Source organism: Dendropsophus ebraccatus, chromosome 1 (genome assembly GCF_027789765.1).
Source record: "Dendropsophus ebraccatus isolate aDenEbr1 chromosome 1, aDenEbr1.pat, whole genome shotgun sequence".
In the NCBI taxonomy this organism is placed as follows: Eukaryota; Metazoa; Chordata; class Amphibia; order Anura; family Hylidae; genus Dendropsophus; species Dendropsophus ebraccatus.
This window is the reverse complement of record NC_091454.1, coordinates 212,129,656-212,151,316: the sequence shown is the minus strand read 5'-3', so window position 1 is coordinate 212,151,316 and position 21,661 is coordinate 212,129,656. Positions and strand designations below refer to the sequence as shown.

The following is a 21,661-nucleotide window of genomic DNA, read 5'->3' as shown; positions in this document are numbered from 1 at the left end:
ATCTAAATCTTACAACTAAATAAGCGAAAGAAAGTTGGTATAAGACTTCACTTTTTTCACACAGAAACATACGGAGTATTCGCTGACTCCGAGCGGGTATATAGCCTGGTGAGAAAATAGAAAAATACAAGAAAAAGAAGAAATAGAAAACAAATAGAAACATGGCGAGAAAACGAAACTCGCTAATATCAATAATACTACATAGCAATATCTCTTCCTATACATTTTCCTATTCAAGCAGGATTTGTACAAGTAAACAAACGCCATGACTAGTTTGGTAAAGGAAAACTCTTTCTTTAAGGTGAAACCTTAGGAAGTCATAGTAGGATAGGAGGAGCATAAGTAAAGGGAGAAAATGCAGGAATATAAAGGAATAGGAGATATAAATAAATATCTGAAGTAAGATGATGACTCTTGTTAGACATGTTAGTCAGTATAGTTCATCACTCCATATCTGCTGAAGGAGATGTAGGACTATCAAGACGTTGTCTCTTCTTCTTATCCCCAGGAGGAGTAGCAGAAGTCGGGTCTCTCAAATTCTCTAGGAGAGATGAAGCTTCTTCAGGGGTCTGGTATACACTGGTAGATCCATCTGATTTGAAGACTTTTAGAATAGCAGGGAAGAGGAGTGCAAATCTTATTTGCTGATGTACTAGAGCCGTACATATTGGTGCAAATGCTTTTCGTTTTTGGACTACTGTAGCAGAATAGTCATTGAATATCAGAATTTTGTGACCTCTTATAAGAACTTCAGTTTTCATTTTCCTGAACGCCTGTAAAATAGCAGCTTTATCTGCATAATTAAGATATTTGACTATCACTTGTCTCGGTTTGTTAGTAGGTTAAAGTGTTTGCTGGAGGGCCTATACGATGTGCCCTTTCTACTTGACAAGAGCCTTGTAACCCTAGGGTCTGTGGTAATTCTGAGGTACAGATGATGGATAATTGTGACAATGCTATGCTTTCAGGCAGACCTATTATGCGAAGGTTACTCCGTCTTGATCTATTTTCTAGATCATCTGTCTTGTCCCTTAATGTTGCTGTAAGTTTCATAGTTGTTTGTAGCTTAGATTTAGTCGTGGCTAGTTCATCCTCCGCTAACCCTAGGCGCTCTTCTAATTCATGTATTTGGGAGGTATGATGAGAAATGTCTCCCTGTATAGCAGATAGTGAGGTCATTATAGTGGCTTCCAAGGAAGCAGTAATGTCTGGTATTATTATTTTGGCCACTTCTATGGCTAGTGATTTACAGGAAATAGACAGTCCAGGAATAAAAGATTCAGTGTTGGGGTCATTTGTGACCATTTCAGAAGAAGCAGGAGGTGAATGATTTATATTTGTGTCTCCTGAGGTGATGTGCTGCGCTGCTGTGTGAGGAGACACAGCCATCTTGGATTTTGTTTTCTCCCTCTGTGGGAGAGGTATAGAGGAAGAGGGGGCTCTGTGTTGCTTCCCAGCGCGCTGCTGTTGTTTCTCCATGTCCCTAACGGGTAGAGGAGTATGTCAGGTGCTCTGGTATTTACCGTGGTAACAGGTAACAGCTGGGAGCAGACAGGGCCGTTTCTGCCATGAGGCGGAATGAGTATTCCGCCTCAGGCGGCAGATTCTGCGCCCCTGCAGGGGGCGGCAAGATTTTCCCCACCGCTGTCATTTTAGCTAAGTTTAACTAGCTAAAATGACAGCCGCATCCATGGCCTTACCACTCATCGCGCCGCCCACGACGCTCACCTGCGTCCCCTCGTAACGCCGGGTTCACTGTCCGACGTCACCCGGCAGCCTTCTCCCTGATTGGTTGGTTGCGTGCATGCGTGTGCGCGCGCGCGCGCCACGGCCGTCCGCCGCGGCGCGACGCAGCTGAGGTCACGTCACCGGTCTCCAGGAAGCATGAGTGGAGTTCAGGTCCCCATCTGAGGAAGAGCAGTTGCCCTGTGCCGTGGTAAGTTTCTGGGGTGGGAGGGAGGTTGGATGGGTGGCGGGCGGGCGGCTTGCAGAGGTGCGGGTTGCTGGGGGTGGGGGGACCTGTTAGTTTTTTCCCATGTTGGCAGTCTATTTTCATTATTAGGGAGTCTCTGCATTGAGGGGGTCAGGGCCTCTGCTGAGACCTCCTCATAATGACAATAGACTTAATGCAGCCAGCCTTGTTTGCTGCCCATTCACTTTTTTTTTTTTTTTTTTTAAACAGGTACAGACAGGACTACTTCGGAAAGAAGATTTTTGCATTTTTGATTTAATAAAAGGGTCAACGAGGGGTCTCTGGGGAGTTTTATTTCAATAAAGAGCTTTTTAAAATTGGTGTTTTTTTTCTTACCTATTTTTGGCTTGGTAGTGGAAGCCATCTAATAGATGACGTCCATTACTAAGCCGGGCTTAGTGTTAACCCATAGAAGGGCTAACACTAACTCCCCACGCTTATTACCCCGGTACCCACCGCCACCAGGGGTACCGGGAAGAGCCAGATACCGTCAGGCCTGGAGTGCCAGAAATTGGCGCGCCTGAACTGGGCGGCAGCAGGCTGGCGTTATTAGGCTGGCAGTGGCCAAAATAAATGGCCCCTGCCACCCTGATAGCGTCAGGCTACTGATGCTTAGTTTTGTATCTGGCTGGTTATGGAAAATGAGGGGGACCCCACACATTTTTTTTTCCATTTATTTATTTAATAAAATAATGCCTGGGCCCCTTATTTTCTATAACCAGTCAGATACAGAACCAAGCAACAGTAGCCTGACACTATCATGGTGACAATGGCCAAAATAAATGGCCCCTGCCACCCTGATAAAGTCTGCTTGATTTTCTATCTAGCTGGTTATGGAAAATGAGGGGGACCTTATGTATTTTTATTTACTTATTTAATAAACTAATGCATGCTTTGACCCTTCATTTTCCATAACCAGTCAGATACAGAAACAAACAACAGCATCCTGACACTATCAGGGTAGCAGTGTCCAAAAATAAATGGCCCCTGCCTTCCTGATAGTGTCAGGCTGCTGCAGCTTGGCTGTATCTGGCTGGTTATGGAAAATGAGGGGGACCCCACACATTTTATTTATTTAATAAACTAATGGCTGGGGTCTCGCCTATTTTCCATAACCAGACAGATACAAAACCAAGCAGCAGCAGCCTGACACTATCAGAGAGGCAAGCCCCATTTATTTTAGTCATTGCCAGCCTAATAATGCCTGCCTGTTGCTGCCTAGTCCTGGATCGTCATTTTCTGGCGCTCCAGACCAGAACCAGTATCTGGCTCTTCCCAGTACCCCTGGTGACAGTAGGTACCGGGGTAATAAGCATGGGGGTTAGTGTCAGCGCTTATAGAGGCTAACACAAAGCCCCAGCTTACTATTGGATGCCATCTATCAGGTGGCTTCCACTACTAAGCCAAAAATAAGTAAGGAGAAAAACAATTTAACAAAGCTCTTTATTGAAATAAAATACCCCAAGAGCCCTTGTTGACCCTTTTATTAAAAGTAAGAATCTTCTATATGAAGTAGTCCAGAATGAAAGTATAAAAAATACAAACAAAATAAAATGATACTTACCTGCCCTTGGTCCACCTTTCAGTCCCTAAGGGTCCATTTACACAGAAAGATTATCTGCCAAAGATTTGAAGCCAAAGCCAGGAACAGATTATAAACAGAGATCAGGTCATAAAGGAAAGTACGAGATTTCTCCTCTTTTCAAATCCATTCCTGGCTTTGGCTTCAAATCTTCAGATAATCTTTCTGTGTAAATGGACAAATGCGACGATTTGCAACACCAGTAGATTTTGGCAGACAATCCAGGCTGTGTGTCAAAATCTGGTGCCACCTTCTGCTCTTTCAGGCATTCAGCAGAAGTACAGCAAACCTCATAGAGCTGTGCCCTGTAGCCAGCACAATGAATTCGCACTTGGTGAATATAACCATGTACCACATGGTTATATTCACTGCTGTGGTATATATCAATGCATACAATATATTCATTACTGGTATATATGAATGCATTTGTTGCTGTTATATATGTATGCTTGCGGTATATTCACTGCTGGTATATATGTATCTGTGTGGTGTGCACTGCTGATATATGGTTATGCATTTTGTATATTCACTGCCGGTATATGGTTATGCATTAAGTATAATTATTGCTAGTATATTGTTATGCATTTCGTATATTTACTGTTGGTATATACAGTATATGTGCGGTAGATTCATTGCCGATATGTATGGATGTGTTTTGTATATTCACTGCTAGTATAAAGATATATGCATACATTTGGTATATTCACTGCCTTTATGTATCTGTACAGTATACACTGCTGGTATATGGTAATGCATTGAGAATACTCACTGATAGTATATATGAATGTGTGCAGAAGTATATTCATAGCTGCTGTATATGTATCTGTGCGGTATATTCACTGCTGTGGTGTGGTTATCCATTTGGTATATTTACTGCTGATATACAGTGGTACCTCGGTTTAAGAGTAACTTGGTTTAAGAGTAACTTGGTTTAAGAGAGTTTTGGTTTAAGAGCTCACAGTTTTTCAAAATGGTGACTTAGTGTAAGAGCATTGCTTTGGTGTAAGAGCTCCCTGTACTGGGTGGGAGAGCTAGTTGGGGAGGGGCATGGTCTGCATAGCGGGGTCTACAGCACCGTACTCTGACCCAAAAAGTCTGTGTGTGTGGGGGGGGGGGGGGGGGCGCCATTTAAATTTTCGCCTCAGGCAGCAGAAAAGCTAGAATCGGCCCTGGGAGCAGAGTCTATAGCGAGTTACTGTGGGAGCTCCTTCACAGTGCTGCCATCCTGTGCGCGCTGGAACTGGAAGTCCCCTCACTCACTTTTAATGGTTCTCTGTGTGCTAACTGCCATGCTGTGTCTGGTATAATTTTGTGAAGGCTCACTTGCTTCCTCACTCACTTTTAATGGTTCTCTGTGTGCTCACTGCCATGCTGTGTCTGGTATAATTTTTTGAAGGCTCACTTGCTTCCTCACTCACTTTTAATGGTTCTCTGTGTGCTTAATGCCATGCAGTGTCTGGCCTAATTTTTGGGAGGCTCACTAACTTCCTCACTCACTTTTAATGGTTCTATGTGTACTCAATGCTATGCAGTGTCTGGCTTAATTTTTGGGAGGCTCACTTGCTTCCTCACTCACTTTTAATGGTTCTCTGTGTGCTCACTGCCATGCTAAGTCTGGTATAATTTTTGGAAGGCTGAATGGCTACCACTTCTACCTTGTTCACTCTGTCCTCACCGCCATGCTGTGTCAGGCTGAATTTTTGGCTGGTTCATGATATGCTACCTCTGTTTTAATGGTTCCCTGTGTTCTCACTGCCATGCTGTGTCAGGCTGAGTTTTTGGGTGGTCCATATGCCTACCTCTGTTTTAACCAGGCTGTTGCACAGAATTAGGCATAATGGTGCCATTAGGCAGCCTCAGAGGCATGCATACATGCTGCCCCTGCTGTTTCCTGTCCATTTCTGCTGTGTTTCCATCAAGGTTGGCAGTTTTTCACACGACCTTCCCTCTACCGAACTTGGGTCCCCTGCAAAAATGCTCGAGTCTCCCATTGACTTCAATGGGGTTCGTTACTCAAAACGAGCACTCGAGTATCGGGAGATATTCGTCTCGAGTAATGAGCACCTGAGCATTTTAGTACTTGCTCATCACTAGTTTAAATGCTGACCTTGAATTTTTTGCCTTTTTAGGCTATGTTCACACAATGTGAACAACCAGCCGTTCTGTGACCCCGGCCGGGTCACAGAACCGCCGGTCTCTGCCCGGATCATCCCGATCATTCAGTGAATAGCAGCCATAGAAAACCATGTCAGTGCACACTATGAAGCGAGCGGCTCCGCCCGCTCGCTCCATAGTGTGCTGTGGGGAATTCTGAGGCGGGCGCACACGGATGCGCCCGCATCAGAGCTCTGGGGCCGGAAAAAGTTCATCCGGCCGATCTTTCCGGCCGCAGAGCTCTGATTAGGCGCATCAGCGCGCACCCGCATCAGAGCTTCCCGGAGCAGCTCGCTTCACTGTGTAAACTGATAGGGTTTCCTACGGCCGCAATTCATTGAATTGTGGCCGCAGAAAACTGACGTGTCAGTTTTTTGCGGCCCCGCATGGGATCCTGGCCGGAGCGTGTACGATGTGTATACGCTCCGGCCGGGATCCCATTGAAAATAAGGCATTGTTCCACCCCGCATTCACACTGTGTGAACTGACATGGCAACAACGGCCATACTTTTACATAGTGTGAACATAGCCTTATGATGCACTTAACTTTGTCTATATTGTTAAAAAGTAAAGTACTGAGAGAGAAATAAGATACTAGGCACATTGTACCGGACCCTCAGCCTTGCTCAGGAACATAGTGGGAGATTTATCAAACATGGTGTAGAGTGAAACTGGCCCAGTTGCCCCTAGCAACCAATCAGACTCCACCTTTCATTATCCAAAGAGTCTGTGAGGAATGAAAGGTGGAATCTGATTGGTTGCTAGGGGCAACTGAGCCAGTTTCACTTTACACCATGTGGGAGATTTATCAAACATGGTGTAAAGTGAAACTGGCTCAGTTGCCCCTAGCAACCAATCAGATTCCACCTTTCATTCCTCACAGACTCTTTGGAAAATGAAAGGTGGAATCTGATTGGTTGCTAGGGGCAACTGAGCCAGTTTCACTTTACACCATGTTTGATAAATCTCCCCCCATGTTTGAATATGTTAGAACATAGCGTAGATGCAGAGGTTTAACTGTTACACATAAAAGTAAAATAGATGCGAACAGTGAACATCAGTGAAATATGGGAAGAGATCTATGCTTGATGCAGACAAGATATTTAAAGATATAATTACATACATGATATATATAGGGGTTATGACCTTACAAAAAAACATGACACATTGCTCCGAACCCTCAGCGAGGAATCACAGTGTATTATAGTTTGTCCATAGCCGACACACCCTTTATAGTGTTTTAAGGAGAAGAAACACAGCGCCAGAGGAATGTAATCATCATGCATCTGAAATGTCCAGACTTCACACAACCTATAAGAAGAGGAGAAGTACGGAAACATGCCATAATCCTGACCAGGGCAACCGTGACAGTTGCTGAAACTCGTAGATTTTTGGCCACACTGAGGATCCATACAGAGAGTGACGACACTGAATCTCCTGGGAAGTTTGAATCGGACTATTGGGATTTACTGAGGAGCAGTGCCGCCGGCCGGGGCACCTCCAGAATGGACTAAGAAACATCACCGCACGGTGATTACACAGTAAACCTACTCACCGCAGTGAAGCTTCCTTGGGACATATAGACGGATACTAGCAGGTGATTCCATCAGGTACTTTTTATTGTATAGTACTCTTTCATGCCATCATTAGCGTTGTTCTTGGACTCACTATCCATTTAGCCACATAGAATAGGGTACCTGGTTTTGCGCTGAATGTTTTTTCTTTTTATCAGTACAAATCAATAGTCCAGGCGATTTTAAGAAACTTTGTAATTGGGTTTATTAGGCAAATATGCCATTATCTGCATTCAAAAAGCCTTGTCCCAGGTCCCCCCCCCCCTCCCTCCTCTCTCTAATTTACTGCTCATTATCAGGAAATCTCGACTCTTTTACATCATTCGTGCCCTGTGTAACCTATGGAGAGGGGAGGGGGAGGAGGGAGATTAGTCACCAGCAGAGAGCAGAGAACAAAGGATTACACAGCGGGACCAGGGGCGCCGCAATGATGAGGCGACCTGAATCGTCTGCCTCAGGCGGCGCCACCAGCTATCTTCATGGGGGCGGCATTCAGTAGCAGATTATAATATGAGCGGTTCGGGCGGCCGCCCACATTATAATCCGCCACTGACTGTACCCAGGGCCGCTTTAACCAGAGGGCACATGGTGCACGTGCACCGGGCCCACTGGTTAAAGGGGCCCCCCCGAGCAGGCCGGCCGTTGCTATGTGCGACCAGTGCGGTCGCACAGGGCTCCGGCCACCAGCCTGTCATGGGGGAGCGCCATGGATGGGTAATCTACTTACCCCTCCATGGCGCCCCCTGCAGGGCCCCCCCGTCCGCCGCTGCCCCCGTCCGCTGCTGCTGCGGCGCTTCAGCGCTGCAGCAGCAGCGACACTGACAGAGAGAGAGCCATTGGCAGTCACTCACTCTTGTGGCCGCACTTCCTGCGGTCACAAGAGGCCGCGCTCTCCCTCTAGCGCCCGACGTCACTAGAGCGTCGGCGCGAGGGTAAGGGGAGTGCAGCCTCTTGTGACCGCAGGAAGTGCGGCCACAGGAGGGAAGAGAAGAGGAACGCGTGGACCCAGGTGAGTAAAAGTGTTTGTTTTTTTCAATGTTATATAGCAGGGGGAGCTATATACTATGGGGGGGGCACAGGGGGCTATATACTATGGGGGAGAACAGGGGGCTATATACTATGGGGGAGAACGGGGGCTATATACTATTGGGGAGCACAGGGGGGCTATATACTATGGGGGAGAACGGGGGCTATATACTATTGGGGAGCACAGGGGGGCTATATACTATGGGGGAGAACGGGGGCTATATACTATGGGGGAGAACGGGGGGGCTATATACTATGGGGGAGAACGGGGGCTATATACTATTGGGGAGCACAGGGGGGCTATATACTATGGGGGAGAACGGGGGCTATATACTATTGGGGAGCACAGGGGGCTATATACTATGGGGGAGAACGGGGGCTATATACTATTGGGGAGCACAGGGGGCTATATACTATGGGGGAGCACAGGGGGCTATATACTATGGGGGAGCACAGGGGAGCTATATACTATGGGGGAGCACAGGGGGCTATATACTATGGGGGAGCACAGGGGGCTATATACTATGGGGGAGCACAGGGGAGCTAAATACTATGGGGGAGCACAGGGGGCTATACACTATGGGGGAGAACGGGGGCTATATACTATTGGGGAGCACAGGGGGTTATATACTATGGGGGAGCACAGGGGGCTATATACTATGGGGGAGCACAGGGGAGCTATATACTATGGGGGAGCACAGGGGGCTATACACTATGGGGGAGCACAGGGGAGCTATATACTATTGGGGAGCACAGGGGAGCTATATACTATTGGGAAGCACAGGGGGCTATATACTATTGGGGAGCACAGGGGAGCTATATACTATGGGGGAGCACAGGGGAGCTATATACTTTGGGGGAGCACAGGGGGCTATATACTATGGGGGAGCACAGGGGAGGTATATACTATGGGGGAGCACAGGGGAGCTATATACTATGGGGAGCACAGGGGGCTATATACTACTGGGGAGCACAGGGGGCTATATACTATGGGGGAGCACAGGGGGCTATATACTATGGGGGAGCACAGGGGGTTATATACTATTGGGGAGCACAGGTTAGCTATATACTATTGGGGAGCACAGGGGCTATATACTATTGGGGAGCACAGGGGAGCTATATACTATTGGGGAGCACAGGGGTCTATATACTATGGGGGAGAGCACAGGGGGCTATATATTATGGAGAGCACAGGGGGGCTATATACTATTGAGGGGGAGCACAGGGGGGCTATATACTATTGGGGGAGAGCACAGGGGGGCTATATACTATTGTGGGAGAGCACAGGGGGGCTATATACTATTGGGGGAGAGCACAGGGGGCTATATACAATTGTGGGAGAGCACAGGGGGGCTATATACTATTGTGGGAGAGCACAGGGGGGCTATATACTATTGTGGGAGAGCATAGGGGGGCTATATACTATTGGGGGAGAGCACAGGGGGGCTATATACTATTGTGGGTGAGCACAGGGGGCTATATACTACTGGGGAGAGTGCACAGGGGGGCTATATACTAATGGGGGAGCGCACAGGAGGGCTGTATATAACTGGAGGAGCACATGAGGGTCTATATACTACAGGGACACCTTAAAACTATGGAGGCACAGAGGGGTGTAACTATGTAGGAGTACAGAGGGGTGTAACTACTGTATAGGGGTACAAGGGACCTAACTACTGTATGTGTTGGAGCCTAAAATATTTGTCTGGCAGATTCTGGAGAGAAGATTCACAGCCAGGAGAAGACTTCAAGGTGGCCCACGCTGGATGGAGAGAAAAAGAAAAGGTGACAGACTCTGATCGCAGAAGACGCCCCCGGTGAGTCACTGGATGTAACTTCACTCTGTTATAGGCTTGTACTGATAGGGGTCATGGTATGGCGGTATTATGTAATGGTATCAATGGTGATATCTTTCTGTTTTGTTTAGTGCAGTTTTTATGTAATATGTAATCACTGAATGGTGGAAATAGTGTTATAAGGTAACTACTGTATGTATTGGGGCTCTTGATACAGTGTGGGGGCAAATTCAGTACATTATACAATGTGCAGAAAGGTAAGGGGGGGCCCACTCTTGAGGGCTGTGCACTGGGCCCACCAATGTATTAAAACGGCCCTGACTGTACCATGTACTGGAGCCCCCCCACCCCCGGGCAGTATCTGTAATGAGATGCTGTGAGCGGGGGAGACTGTATTCATAAGCGCCGCGCTGTACTAAATCAGCCGCGCGGTGCTGATACTACAGCGCGGCGCTTATGAATACAGTCTCCCCCGCTCACAGCATCTCATTACAGATACTTCCCGGGGGCGGGGGGGCTCCAGTACATGCATTCCACGTCTGTGATCCGTCAGGATCACGGAACGTGGGAATGCAGCCTTAGTCCCCCGGCTGATGTGCGGCTGCCCGGGGTGTCCCGTCCTGTCCCCGGCAGCGCGCGCATCAGAGAGCTCCCCGTGCGCCGGAAGTCACAGGCACAGGCGCACGGGGAGCTCTGTGATGCGCGCGCTGCCGGAGACAGGACGGGACACCCCGGGCAGCCGCACATCAGCCGGGACCAGACCAGAGAGGCTCGACGGGGGAACGGAGGGCAGGTGAGTTGTGTGTTGTTTTTTGTTTTTGTTTTATCTGCTGTGCAGGGGGGGGGGGGGGAGAGGGGGACCATCTATAAGGTAGGGGGGGGGAAGGGGGCCATCTATAAGGGAGGGGGGAAAGAGGGGGACGATCTATAAGGGAGGGGGGAAAGAGGGGGACGATCTATAAGGGGGGGGGGGACCATCTATAAGGGAGGGGGAGAGAAAAGAGGGGGACCATCTATAGGGGGGGGGCCATCTATAAGGGAGGGGGGAAAGAGGGGGACCATCTATAAGGGGGGGGCCATCTATAAGGGAGGGGGGAAAGAGGGGGACCATCTATAAGGGGGGGACCATCTATAAGGGAGGGGGCGGGAGGGGGACCGTCTATAAGGGGGGGGAAGAGGGGGACCATGTATAAGGGGGAGAGGGGGACCATCTATAAGGGAGGGGGAAAGAGGGGGACCATCTATAAAGGGGCATCTATAAGGGAGGGGGGAGAGGGGGACTATGTATAAGGGGGGGAGGGGGACCATCTATAAGGGAAAGGGGACCATCTATAAGGGAGGGGGAGAGAGGGAAGAGGGGGACCATCTATAAGGGGGGGGGAAAGAGGGGGACCATCTATAAGGGGGGGGAGAGGGGGACCATCTATAAGGGGGGGAGAGAGGGAAGAGGGGGACCAACTATAAGGGGGGGGGAAGAGGGGGACCATCTATAAGGGGGGAAGAGGGGGACCATCTATAAGGGAGGGGAAAGAGGGGGACCATCTATAAGGGAGGGGGGAGAGGGGGACCATCTATAAGGGAGGAGGGAGAGGGGGACCATCTATAAGGGGGGGGAGAGGGGGACCATCTATAAGGGAGAGGGGACCATCTATAAGGGGGGGAAGAGGGGGACCATCTATAAGGGGGGAAGAGGGGGACCATCTCCTAAAAGATCAGCACCCTCCTCTCCTGACATCCTCTGTGCTGCTGGGACTTCTCCTATAGGATTAGCACCCTCCTCTCCTGACATCCTCTGTGCTGCTGGGACCTCTCCTATAGGATTAGCACCCTCATCTCCTGACATCCTCTGTGCTGCTGGGACCTCTCCTATAGGATTAGCCCCCTCCTCTCCTGACCTCCTCTGTGCTGCTGTGACCTCTCCTATAAAGTCAGCCTCCTCCTCTCCTGACATCCTCTGTGCAGCAAGGGACCAAACATTATGTTTATTGGGGACAGCAGTGGGGGGGGGGGGGGGCAGTAGTGGATTATAATGTGGGCGGATTGACGGGGGGGGGGGGGGGGCGTCATTCTATAGTTCGCCTCGGGCAGCAGAGAGGCTAGAATCACCCCTGAGCGGGACCTGTGTGAAACCTGGTATTCAGAGGTCAGAGAGGTCAGTGCTGACTACAGAGGAGATAGCTGGTGATGTAGCTGTAAATTAAACCTTTGTTGTCCCGTTTTGATGCCTCATCTCCCTCCACCCCTCCCCTCTGCATAGAGAACAATGAAGACAGGAGGGAGAGATTCAAACGGCTTTTTCATGATAAAAATGCATTTTTCAGCTAATAAACCCAATTACAAAGTTTCTTAAAACCGCCTGTACTATTGATTTCTGCAAAACTATTTAAACGACAGCGACACTTTAAGTGAACCCACGGGTGCTCACTTTACACATTTAGCAGCAGTAACGGTGCAGCGCTGGTGAGGAGGATCATCTCAGGTCGAGACAACCCCTCCACACTCTAGCAGAAGGCAACATTTGTTATATGAATATATATAAATAAACATGGAGATATATTCGACATGTGAGCCACAGTAGCGAGGGAGAACAGGGAATCAGCGAGGGAGAACAGAGAAATGAGATATGTCAGGTATTACAAAGAAACACACACAAGACATGTGCGGCTCTTATAGGATTTATATTATTCAGGTATAGGATTATAATGATGGAAAGACAGCTCCATTGTTCTCCTGACAGTCCCAGATACAGTAAATACGCCTTAGCAAGCAAAAAAACGTACAGTCTAAGGGCGGCCGGCATGTGGTGTGCATAATTTTCTTTACTGGGTAATAGTTTTATACATTTTTCAGGTACTGTCATACAAGAGGTCATCTGGAGGCTAAAAAACGTAATATTTTCCTGGGGCAGGCTGAACAAAAAAAGTAAAAACAAACCACATCCTCACCTACCTTGATTCCCCTAAGCTCCCACTCAGTGGCGGTCTTTGGCACCAAGCACCCCAAGCGATCGCTTGGGGCCCCCAACATCCAGTGAGGCCCCCACGCCCCGCTCTTGTGCTTAAGACCGCTGGACAGGGCCGCTGCCCCGCTCACTGCTGCCATCTGAACTGTAACTATGAGCACTCGTAATGAGCGCTCATAGTTACATGCAGCAGCACTGACAGGGCGGGAGACATTGGCCCCCTTCCTATCAGTCACTCTTGTGGCCGCAGGAAGGGTTTTCCCTGCGGTCACAAGTGGCAGCTATGTCCTTGTGGTGCCGGCGCTCCAGTGACATCACTGGAGCATCGGCACCAGGACAAGGGGAGTGCGGCCTCTTGTGATTGCACGGAAAACCCTTCCTGCGGCCACAAGAGTGAAGAGAAGAGGAGACGCCCGGACCCAGGTGAGTATAAGTGTTTGTTTTATTGTGTTATATACTATATGGGAGGGGGAGCACACAGGGGTCTGTTTAACTGGGGGAGCGCACATCGGGGGTCTATATAAATAGGGGGAGCACACAGGGGGGCTATATAACAGGGGGAGCACACAGGGGGGCTATAGACTACTGGGGCTTCACAGAGGGGTCTATATTCTACTGGGGGCAGCACACAGGGGGTCTATATACTACTTGGGGCAGCAGAATGGGGTCTATATACAACTTGGAGAGCACACAGGAGGTCACTATCCAAGTGGGGGGCACACAGGGGGGCTATATACTACTGGGGGAGCACACAGGGGTCTATATACTACTGGTGGAGCACACAGGAGGTCTATATACTACTGGGGGAACATACAGGGGTCTACATACTACTTGTGAGGCACACAGGTGGTCTATATATAACTGGGGGAGCACACAGGGGTCTGTATACTACTGGGGCAGCACACAAGGGGTCTAGATAATACTAGTGGGGCACACAGGGGGTCTATATACTACTGGGGGAACCACACAGGTGGTTTATATACTACTGGAGGAGCACACAGGAGGTCTATATCCAAGTGGGGGAGCACACAGGGGGGCTAAATACCCCTGAGGGAGCACACAAGGGGCCTATATACTGGTAGGGGAGCACACAGGGGGTCTATATACAACTGGGGCAGCACACAGGAGGTTTATATACTTCTGGGGGAGCACAGGGGGGGGCTATATATAACTGTGGGAACACACAGGGGGTCTATATACTACTGGGGGAAGCAAACAAGGGGTATATACTACTGGGGGCAGGACACAAGGGGTATATACTACTGGGGCAACACACAGCGGTCTATTGTTTTGGAACGCGTGTCGAGGAAGGGGGGCCCAAGACATAGCTTCGCTTGGGGCCCCAGAAATGCCAAGACCGCCCCTGCTCCCACTGAGCTCTTTACTGCAGAGTAAGGTGGGACGCCCCTGATGTCAAGGGGACCGAGGAAAGTGAGTATGTGTTTTTTTTTTTTTTTAGTCTGCCCCCTGTAACATAATTTTTTTTTTTTTTTTAAAGAACAAGAGTTGTGATCACAAGCAGTTTTGCAACACTCTTGCTTTATTTTTCTATTTTTAAATCAATGTTTTACTGTTTTACATCCTGTCAAACTGTGTGGTCCATGCTGCCGATATTTGGTCTTTTCTATGTTCAAAAAAGAGACCAAACACAGGAAGGCCCAGTCCTCTCATGCAAGGAAAGACATCTGTTTGTATACCAACCGAGGACAATCAACTTAGCTAATTAAGCTATCAGCTCTGCAGCTTACCAGGAGACAATGTTCTGTGTTATGTAACAATTTAGTCAATATAAGTCACTGTCCGGTTACAGAGGTTTTGGTGCTGTGTGACAGGAGAGCTGACCATACAATGCAAGCACCCCTAGAATTCTCTGCTACTGAATGTGGACACGCAGTAGCTTAAAACCCTCCTCTTGACATGTCTGGAGATACGTCTATCTTGCAGAGTGCAAAGTGGCCCAGACATAGCGACATGGTACACACCATTAAAATAAGGGTCCTTTTACATGTTCCAAATTTTCAGCTGTGGGGGGCGCAAACAAGTGCCGATCTGGCACAGAGCTACAAGTAAAGTGGCTGGGCTGCACAAATGATCCCTGTATTGTTCATGCAGCCCTGGAAACTTACAGCACAGATATGTACATAGGATACACTGTACATATAGGATATGTATATATCTGTGTTCAGATCACAAGCAGTATGTACTTACCCTCCGCGCTGCTTGTAATCTGGCATCCGGCTCTCCAGGCAGTGTCGGCTGTATCTTCGGTCTCCAACACTTGGCCAGATGTTGGCCTGAAGTTACAGCAGTGGCCGCAGGACTATAGTGCTTGTAATCTGGAAACTGACAGCACGGATATATATATATATATATATATATATATATATATATATATATATATCTGTCAGTTTCTCTTTATCATTGTCGGCCACGCATAACCCTGTTTACACAGAAAAATGTGCGGCCGATAACAATAAATTTTAAAGCCTCCTCTAAAGGTCCGATCAGGTGAGAGTCAGGTGTTTTCCCGCTCCTCAGCTGTTCGGCCACATGAGGAATTACCTGGCTCATGTGGTAGATGTGCAACCAAGTGTCGAGCTGCATTTGACACACAGAGGAGATGTTTGTTTGGAGGGTCCATCTGGTTTGACATTTAACCATTTAATGACCCAGCCTGTTTGGGCCTTAAAGGGGTTGTCCAGTGAAAATCTTTTTCTTTCAAATCAACTGGTGTCAGAAAGTTATATAGATTTGTAATTTACTTCTATTAAAAAATCTCAAGTCTTCCAGTACTTATCAGCTGCTGTATGTCATGCAGGAAATGTTTTATTTTCAGTCTGACACAGTGCTCTCTGCTGACATCTCTGGCCGAGACAGGAACTGTCCAGAACAGGAGAGGTTTTCTATGGGCAGTCATAGAAAACAGAGACAGAGTTCCTGTCTCGGCCAGAGATGCCAACAAAGAGCACTGTGTCAGACTGAAAATAAAACAGCATTTCCTGCAGGACATACAGCAGCTAATAAGTACAGGATCACTTGAGATTTTTTAATAGAAGTAAATTACAAATCTATATAACTTTTTGTACCTGGGCGTACAGGAACGTCCTGGGCTATGAAGTGCGCTCTGGAGCGGAGCGCACTTCATAGCAGGTGGGGGCCGGCTGTAGTGAGCAGCTGGGCCCTCACCGTTAATGGCGGGCTGCAAAGGATTTCATAAAAAAAAATATATAACATTAGAGAATCTGTGTAACCTGCATATGGTTGTGTTCGGACTGACCTACAGAATAGTGGTATCATGTCGCTTTTACCATATAGTGCATTACGTAGACACAGGAACCCCCCAAAGAATATTGCATTCTTTTTTACGATTTCACCATTGTTTATCTTCATACATGCATACATGTTATTGTAGAATGAAAGACGCCATTACAAAGTACAACTACTACTATAAAAAACAACAAGCCCTCACACGGCCCTGTAGATAGAAAACTGAAAGTGCTAGAGCTCTTAGAAGGGGAGGAGGGAAAAACGAAAACACTAAAATGAAAATTTGCGCAGTCCACTGGGTCATTTTGGGCTTGGTCTTTAAAGGGTTAAAGAGACTGTACCAAAGTCGCTCTTAACCTCTTGAGGACCCATGCCGTACCGGTACGCAGGCCCTTTAAGGGAGCATCGCGGCGCTCCGTTGAAGATGGCTGCAGTTTCCCTGCCTCCATGACGACAATCGCTGTGATTGGCAGGTGACTTCTCACCAGTCAATCACAGCAATTTACTGTGTTTCCGAGACAGCACCAATCACCGCTGTGCTCGGGCATGCCCGGGCGTGCTCATGGATGCCGGCCCCCAAACGCCCGTGATTGGCCGGTACGCACCGGCCGGCCAATGACGGTCGATCTATACTACTGATCCCATCATCTCCTTCTCTGCTTGCCAGAATCGAGCAGTGTGTGGTGTACCCGATGCTTTCCTCATGGGTGCCGGGTGCCTCCGACCGCCCCCCCCCCATTCTGCCTCTGGTTACAGGGAGATCAGCTAGCAGTTCCCTGCTGCTAGCTGTCTTCCTGTGCTGTGTCCTCCTCTCCCCTGTGCCTCCTTCGCCCCCCCCCCCATGCTCTCCGGTCACAGGGAGACAGGTAGCCGTTCTCTAGACTCCCCTGTGCCGTCCTCCCATCCTCTCTTGCCACCCTCTCTGCCCTCACTTGCCACCCTCTCTCCCCTCACCTGCCACCCTCTGCTGCCTTCTGCCCTCACCTGCCACCTTCTCCCCTGCCACCCTCTGCTGCCACCTGCCCTCACCTGTTACTCTCTCCCCTGCCACCCTCTGCTGCCTTCTGCCCTCACCTGCCACCCTCTCCCGCCACCCTCTACCCTGCCACCTTCTACCCTCACCTGCTACCCTCTACCCTGCCACCCTCTGCTGCCATCTGCCCTCACCTGCCACCCTCTCCCGCCACCCTCTCCCCTGCCACCCTCTGCTGCCTTCTGCCCTCACCTGCCACCCTCTCCTGAACCCTCTACCCTCTCCCCTGCCACCCTCTGCTGCCTTCTGCCCTCACCTGCCACCCTCTCCCACCACTGTCTACCCTCTGCCCTGCGACCCTCTGCTGCCTTCACCTTCCACCCTCTCCCCTGCCACCCTTTTCCATCCTCTGCTGCCTTCTGCCTTCACGTTCCACCCTCTCCCCTGCCACCCTCTCCCATCCTCTGCTGCCTTCTGCCTTCACCTGCCACCCTCTCCCCTGCCATCCTCTCCCATCCTCTGCTGCCTTATGCCCTCACCTGCCACCCTCTCCCATCCTCCCGGCCACCCTCTCCCTACCTCTTCCCTGCCACCCTCTTCCATCCTCTCCTGCCACCCTCTCCCCTGTCCTGCCACCCTGTCTTGTCACCCTCTCCTCTGTCCTGCCACCCACTCATCTCTCCTGCCACCTTCTCCTCTGTCCTGCCACCCTCTCTCCTCTCCTGCCACCCTCTCATCTCTCTTGCCACCCTCTCCTCTGTCTTGCCACCCTCTCCTCTCTCTTGCCACCCTCTCTTGCCACCCTCTCCTTCCACCCGCAACCCTCTCCTCTCTCCTGCTACCCTCTCCTCTCTCCTGCCACCCTTTACCCTGCCCCGTCACCATCTACCCTCTCCCGCCACCCTCTCCTCCTCTCCTCCTGCCCTGGATCGGTGGTGATATAGTGTCCCCTGCCTCTGCAGTTGTTTTTTGGTTTTTTTTAGTAAAAAATTCTTTCTTTCTGTGTGTCTCCTCCACTGTGCCCCCCAAGTAAAAAAGTCAAAAACACCACACACAAATAAAATGTAAAAACAGTACATAAAACACACAAACACTAACACTTGTAAACACATGGAAAATCATAACACACATCCCCTCTAAAGAAAAAAAGCAAAAAAATGGCCCACAGATTGTTCTCGGCTGAGGAGGCAGACGCCTGGAATGCCTCTGACACTGAGACATCCAGTGCGGGAGAAGAAAAAGATCCCTTGTTCCTTCTTCATTCCTCTTCTTCCTCATCGTCATTATCATTTAGTGATGATAAGCCCCCAAGGCGTTGCCCCAGGACTAGGCCCCAGAAAGCCCCACAAGCCCCCTCAAGTGACCCCACCCCGTACGAGCCACAGATTCCTGAGTTCGTTGGGGTCACTTGTGGGGGGGTTTGCAATGTTTTGGCAGCACAGGGGCTCTGCGAACCCTTCGTCCTCCATTCTGGCCAAAAATCTGGCTTCCAAAATCCAAATTGCGCTCCCTCCCTTTGAAGGCTTTCCGTGTGTTGGCTTTGCACTTTGTGTCCACATTTGTGGTACTCCTGTAATCGGGGGAAATTGTTCTGCATGATTAGTGTTTGTTTGTTTTTTAACCCCCTGTGAACATGAAAAATTCAAAATTACACCAACATTTTAGGGTAAAAAATGTAATTTTTCATTTTCACGGCACATTTTTCTACATTTGTGTCTGTCACCAGTGGGGTCCATATGCGCACTATACTTCTTGTTACATTCTTTGTGGGGTGTAGTTTCCATAATGGGGTCACTTCTGGGGGGTTTACACTGTTTTGGCAGCACGGGGGCTTTAAACTAAAACCAATAAAAAAAATTGGCCTGAGGGGAAAACCATAAACAAGGGAACACCCCGACCAAACAAATGCAAGACCAAATATGGAAAAAAAATTATCTTTTATTAAATGTATTGCAAAAAACAAACTTGATAAAATGCATGTAATAAGAGCTGGAGCCTATACAAATCCCCAAGACAGGGTGCATAGACGTAGATTACATTACATGATATAACAAAAAATACAATAAATGAATGCTAATAAGTAATCTACATACATATATACTGGGCACTGGGCATATCACAAACAGAAGTATAACTCACAGTGGATAATCAGACATAAATATCACAAGAGGTTATTGTACATTAACCATACAGTGTGTCCTTAGTATATTTGTCCACCACAAATATACTAAGGACACACTGTATGGGTCCGTCAGATTTACAATTGGTGTCTGTCTTTTTTTTTAGAATTCTAACAGGACAAAAAATTACTGAATTAAAACAAAACCTTCAACAGAAGGTTGAAGCAAAGATAGCCCTATACAAAACATATGTATTGCATTGATCTGTTCAATCTGCAGGCTGTAGCAGCAGATTTGTTATGGCAGGAGTACAAATCCATTGGGGGTTCTGGGACTCATGATGATCTGCAGATGTTATGCCGCTCCATGGCTGTTACCTTTTGCCTCAGTTTGAGCTGATCGAGGGTACTCTGGCCCTTTCAAATTTTGTATGTTTTTTCCCTTGCAACATAACCATCATACTATACTCACCTCCCCGTGCTCCCCCATTGTCCTACTGCGGCGTTATATAACACTTTCTATATTGTAGATGGGTACAATTTGTAACATAGAATAAAAACATTTCATGATTAATCTCTCCTTTCTATTACAGAAATCTTGCTGAGGTCCGGATCATCGGGGGATGAAATGAGCCCACGAATCTGCTCAGGGAAATTTCCTGTCTTCTGTTTCATGGGCTTCATGTTTTTGTTTGGTTACACATTCTACCATGAAAAACAGACAGAATTTATCAGGTGGATTCCGACTCCCGTAAAATTTCAACCAAGACGTGTAAATAACCTGACTTACCCGGTTTTCCAGCACCCTCTGGCTCCTCCGTACCCGTACCCATACAAGCTTATTATTAACCAGCCGGACAAGTGCAAGAACCGGAAGCCTTTCCTTGTCCTAGCGGTGCTAGTAGAGAGCCAGGACTGGGAATCCAGGCACACAATCCGGGAAACATGGGGCAATGAAAGTCTTTATGATGTTGATGTGGTCAGGATTTTTCTGGTGGGTCTACCTGTAGGTATTCCTGACCGAACCCAGCAGTTATTGGAGGAAAGTGAGGCCTTTGGGGACATCATCCAACAAGACTTCATGGACACCTATTACAATTTGACCCTGAAAACCTTAATGGCTATGGAATGGGTGACCAAATTTTGCCTTTCTGCCAGCTATGTCATGAAGATAGACAGCGACATGTTTCTTAATGTAGACTACTTGGTCCATAAGGTTCTTCGCCCAGACAAACCTGTTCGTCCAAATTATTTCACAGGATTCATAATTCCCAGTGGTTCACCCTTTAGGGACCTATCTTCCAAATGGTACCTACCTAAGGAAGTCTATCCAAGCGACACCTTCCCACCCTACTGCGCAGGTCCTGGATATCTATTTTCAGCTGACATGGCGAAAAAAATCTATGAAGTGTCCCAAGAAATTAGGGTCATCCCCATGGAAGATGTTTTTATGGGCGTCTGCTTGTATGAGCTCCATATTCCACTTACTGAACCCCCTCCAGGAATATTTACTGGCGACAGGATTGATTACGACCTTTGCAAATTTAAGAACCTTGTCACAGTCCACCATTATGAGAAACAAGAGCTCCGGACTGTATGGGCAGACTTTTGGACTAAAAAATCTCAGCAGTGCTAAGAAAATGGGATTTTTTATTTTTAGAAACTAATAATATGATGTTCAAAATACATTTCTATATTTTTCTGAACATATAATTTATAAGAAAATATTTTTTGATGAATGAATTAGAGATAGATAATTATGCAGTGCCGGACTAGGCCACCAGAGGACCGAAACGCTTTTCTGGTGGGCCCCCAGCTTTAGAACCTGCACTAACACTGACTGACATGTCGTTTCCCACTGGTTCTTCATTGGTGGGCCCCCAGGATCATTTCCTCTGGTGGGCCCCAGATACCCCAGTCCAACACTGTAATAATGAAATGTGAAGGGGATGTTTTAGATTAAGTTCATATAGGGGCACTGTAGCCCCGTTGAACAATGATCCTTGAACAATCTAAGAATAATTGATAATTAATAATAAATTGATAATTAAGTCTATCTAAGCTAAGCATGTGTATGGGTACTCTCTCGACAACTACACAGGTGGATGAGTATATACGGGGTTTGGGACTATATTTAAATATTATCACCTGTTTGTGTAGCACTTCTGTACAGGGAAGCTCCTGCTGCAGCTGGCACTCAGACACCAGTCATCCGTTCACCTGTGCCCACCGCAAT

At 48.2% G+C, this 21,661-nt stretch overlaps 1 protein-coding gene across 1 annotated transcript; it reads left to right on the top strand.

Annotated features, from left to right (window-relative positions):
- The first annotated feature begins 6,977 nt into the window (after positions 1-6,977).
- On the top strand, positions 6,978-21,566 carry LOC138795584 (beta-1,3-galactosyltransferase 2-like). Its single transcript, XM_069974919.1, has 2 exons — positions 6,978-7,318; positions 20,019-21,566. Exon 2 carries the CDS (start codon positions 20,054-20,056, stop codon positions 21,059-21,061), a length of 1,008 nt encoding a protein of 335 aa, XP_069831020.1. The 5' UTR covers positions 6,978-7,318; positions 20,019-20,053; the 3' UTR covers positions 21,062-21,566.
- The last annotated feature ends 95 nt before the right edge of the window (positions 21,567-21,661 follow it).

Bases quoted from the DNA above. Each gene is read 5' to 3' on its own strand.
- LOC138795584 (XM_069974919.1), top strand. From the start codon at position 20,054: ATGAGCCCACGAATCTGCTCAGGGAAATTTCCTGTCTTCTGTTTCATG.